General features: G+C 52.7%; 1 protein-coding gene across 1 annotated transcript in view; it reads right to left on the minus strand.

The window, feature by feature from the left end:
• Positions 1-1,329: 1,329 nt before the first annotated feature.
• Positions 1,330-4,197, minus strand: part of Muc3a (mucin 3A, cell surface associated) — a 21,874-nt gene continuing 19,006 nt past the window's right edge. The window contains exons 9-13 of the mRNA XM_029477875.1: positions 3,903-4,065; positions 3,221-3,400; positions 3,043-3,134; positions 2,805-2,857; positions 1,330-2,667 (exon numbers count right to left, since the gene is read on the minus strand). Of these exons, the coding sequence (XP_029333735.1) occupies positions 2,581-2,667; positions 2,805-2,857; positions 3,043-3,134; positions 3,221-3,400; positions 3,903-4,065 (575 nt within the window). The 3' untranslated portion in view covers positions 1,330-2,580. The remainder of the gene's footprint in view (positions 2,668-2,804; positions 2,858-3,042; positions 3,135-3,220; positions 3,401-3,902; positions 4,066-4,197) is intronic.

Genomic DNA, 4,197 nt, shown 5'->3' on the forward strand with positions numbered 1-4,197 from the left:
GAAAAGATAGAGGACGGCTGGAAAGCCAGCAACAGGATCCAGGTCACGAGCATCTCCCAGGGAGACGGCCCTGGTCTTAAGAGCTTCCTCCTCAAGAGGTCCAAGAAATGAGAGCCCTGCACCAAAGGAGCTCTTATAAGAAGGACCCTAGAGACCTTTGCCTTGGGGAAGGATGATGTCTGGCCCTGGGTGGGGATGACTGTGGTGTAGGGTGGGGGGTAACCCAGGGAGTTGGCCAAACCTTCCTCCTCTCTAATTCCAGGTGTGTTGACTGCCCTAAGCAACAGTCAACAGAAGTTGAGAATCCATGGGTGGGTGGGGCAAGACAGACAGAGCAAACTGAGGAGTTGAGACTCTGAAGGAAAGTAGCCAAGAGGTGGATGCCAAGGAACACAGAGCATGGTAACAATGGAGGGAGGAGCGTGTGGACCCCTGAGAGAGACAATCGCTAAGAAGTCCGGCTAGATGAAAGAGAACCTTCCTCAGCGTCCAGTCACCTTTCCCCCGAGTCTTTCTCCATTGTGCCTCCCTCCCCCACCCCAGAGCTGCCCCCTTTCCATTGCTTTCCTGAGGGGTGGGGATAGCATTTATACCTAAGATTTTTATGGCTGTTCATCCCTGAGCAGAGTCAGAGATGAGAGAAACCTATAGTCATTGTCTCTTCCCAGAACAGAGCCAAAGTCCAAGGGACTTCTAAACCTTCATCCAAAAAGCCACTGGATTAAATTACTATTCCCTGTCCCTGTCCCTGTCCCTGTCCCTGTCTCAAACAAGAACACTGGCTGTCCATCACTGTGGGAACAGGAGGGGGCTGAGGCTCTACGGACAGGCAGGTATGTGCACCTGCCGTCAAGCCTGACAACCCAAATTCAATCCCCAGAGCCCACATGGTGAAAAAAGAGAATTAACTCTCACAAGTTGTCTTCTGATCTCCACACACATGCTAACACACACACACACACACACACACACCGTAAGATAAATGTAATAATCTATCTCTTTACCTCCCTGACCCAGCACTAGTGCTCTGATGTCTGCTACCTAATTCCAGTTCTAAGCTTCTGGCCAAGGCAAGAGAATTGCAAAACTCAGGGGACTTGTCCCATTCAATGGTGATGGAAAGACTCCCATGTGCCCCACCCCCACCCCACTAACCAGTGAAACTCATCCCCTTTATAAGATTTAGGTTCAGCCCTGGCCCCAAGAGATGCTGGCCTTCCTCCCTGGGAGAGAAGGATGCTGCCGAGCCCTCTTCCATCCAAGCAGATGGAGACCACTGGGGGGAAGGGACAGGTAGGAGAAGGACACATGGAGAGAGCAGCTTTGTTTACAGCCAAAGTATTTATTGGATATATATGGGGAACTAGACACTCGCTGACTTCCTGTCCCCAGAACTGTCCTGGTAAAGGGAACTGAGGGTTCCAAGCTCAGAGGTCACATCAGTTTCTGAGTGATGGAAACAAAGGAAAAGACATCAACGTGGAAGAGGAGGTAAAGACTGGGGGAGGTGGGGGAGAGGAAATAAGGAGACGGGTCGTGTCCCCTCGTCGGCAAATCCCTGCCTGGGATTCGCAATCGTCAAGGGTGGAAAGAAGAGGTTGGAGCCTCAGGGTACAGAAGTAGGGTCTTGGAAAGCATTAACTGGGGACCCCATGGCACCCTGGCTGTACGAGGACCCCTAGGAACAGGGAGGTGTGGGAACAAGGTAGGATTTGGGGATAGCTGCTGGGATGGAAGAGGGAGCAGGTTTGTAGGTGCCAGGATAGAGGAGCAAGGAATCAAGGTCCTGGTCAGAGAGTTCAAGACCAGCCTGTCAACTGGGAGAGCAATAGGGCTAAGGGAGGAGACTGGCACAAGAATCAACTCGAGGAGCTTTGGGGCGTGAGAGCAGGGGCCACACAGCAAGGAGCTATGAGGAGAGAGATGGAGGTGTGACTTCCTTCATGCTGCCCCCAGGAACAATGTCAGGCTATGTAAACATGCAAGATGAAGGGTAAGCCTCGCCAGGATGGCGATAGAGCGCAAATCCAAAAGTAAGAGCCAATGACTGGGGGGTGTGGCTCAATGGGTAGAGCTCTTGCCTAGCATACACATAATCCTAGTTTCGATCCCCAGAACCGCATTAAACTCTGTCTCAAAGGAACAACGGAGACCTGACACTGGAAGGTGGTAGAGTCAGGAGGGAGAGAGAATCTGAGAAAAGCAACAGGAGAATGCATAAGCCCTGCTACCCGCAAAAAAAAAAAAAAAAAAAAAATCAACCAAAGACGTGAAGTAATTGCGCTAAGTTTTAGAGTCATGGTACAAGTGCATCACACCCATTTCACAGCTGAGGAGACTGAGGCAAGAGACTGAGCCGGCCTTGCCCACCATACTGGAGTGAAGAGCAGAGATGCATGTTCTCCAAGTGGGTTTCCGTCAAACAAAGAGAAGGACGGGAGGTCAAGGAAACAGGAACCCCTCCCACCAAGAATACTGGGAGCCTGGGCCGTGTGGGTACTTGAATCAGTTCTTGCACAATGGGCTCAATCGTACAGCCCCGGGCAGAGTGGAGGAACACAGAAGAGACCCTGCAAGGGCTCAGGATGATGATGATGATGATGATGATGGTGATGATGGTGATGATGGTGCTGGTGATGAGGCTACCTCAGGTCTTTGGATGTGAACCTGCCACAGAATGGACATTGAGGGTAGAGATTGCTGAGAAAGCCATTGCCTACTCCCAACCTAGGCACCTGCCCTGAGAAGGAACCAAGGATTTGAGTTAGGGAGGGTTGCCTAGTAACCCTTCATGGTGACCTCACCATCATGTTGGTATCCACCTTCTCCAAGGCAACATGGAAGTTTTCATTAGTGGCTGCAGAGAAAAGAAAGGAGGGCGGTAGAGCGGAGGAAACAGAGACCATGTGACCCAGGGATGGTCTGGGAATCTCCACTCCTGGGCACCAGACCCATGTCTGTCCCAGCTAAGGAGGTCAACATACCCTCCTCAGACTGCGGTACAGCCCAGGGCAAGCCCTGTCCTTAGGTATCAAGACGTACCTGTCGGGGCATCCTGGAAGCCCATGTTAGAAAAAGTTCCCGCGATGTCTTCATCCCAGATCTCAAACCATTTCCTGTCCTGGGTCCAGGACCTAGGTGGCAGCTCAGGAGGTCAAGTAATTGGGCAAAACTGCAGTGTCAGGGGACCCCTAAGCACCCCTCTGCCCCTCCAGCTCACCTGCCCGAGGATTGGTGGTCCTTGTGTCTTCCCCGGGAACGTACCACCCAGACACTTAAGGCCACCAATAACAGCAGCAGCACAGTGACAGCCCCCACCAGGCCTCCAACCAACACCCTCCAGTCAACGGCCAACTCACAGCGTGGGCCTGAGACCCAGTAAGTGTCTGTGGAAAAGCAGCTGGAGAGAGAGTTACAGAGCTCAGACAGGTCACATGCTAGTAGGCAGGGCCACACAGGCTGGGGTCTGCCATCCTAGAGCAAGTGGTCAGGACCTTGGAGAGTTTGGTCTGTATAGAGCAGGGTCTCCAGAAGGGACAGTGGGATGTGGTGGCTCACATTTATAGTTGGGGGTAAAGACAAAGGAGTTAAAAGCCAGTCTTCACTATTAAGTTAAATGATCGAGGCCAGCCTGGGAAGACAGTAGAGAGAGAGAGGAAGGGAGGGAAAAGGACAAGCAATATGACTGGGGTGGGATAGGGGAGCAAAGATGCTTGCTGCTCTAGCATGGTGAGGTAACCTGGGTTCATTCCCAGGAAGCCACACAAAGGTGAAGGGGGATTGCAGTCATCTCCACCCTGGGGCAGTCAGTGGACCGGACTCTTCTGGAAGGTGGTGGGCGTGACACTAGGGAGACCACTTGGGCGAGTGGGGGTGGCCTATGGAGTGGGGCGGGACCTCACCGGCAGGTTGGACCACTCTTCTGCAGAAAACACTGTCCCTGATTGCAGTCGATGGTGCCATTCACTCCAGGTGTGCAATTGGTGACACAGCGGAGCCTGCTCAGCTCCACCAAAGGAAAGTAGTGTTCCTCAAAACCCTTGGGAGCAGTTCGATGACAAATGGCTGGGAAGAGAGATAGGCGAGATAACAGAAACAGGGACTGAGGTCTATCTACTCAGAGCCTAGCTTTAGTGAAGGGAAGTATGGTGGGGGAGGGGTGCGAGGGCTGGCTTTTCCAAGGTCGGGGGGGGGGGG

This window comes from Mus caroli, chromosome 5 (assembly GCF_900094665.2).
Source record: "Mus caroli chromosome 5, CAROLI_EIJ_v1.1, whole genome shotgun sequence".
Lineage (NCBI taxonomy): Eukaryota > Metazoa > Chordata > Mammalia > Rodentia > Muridae > Mus > Mus caroli.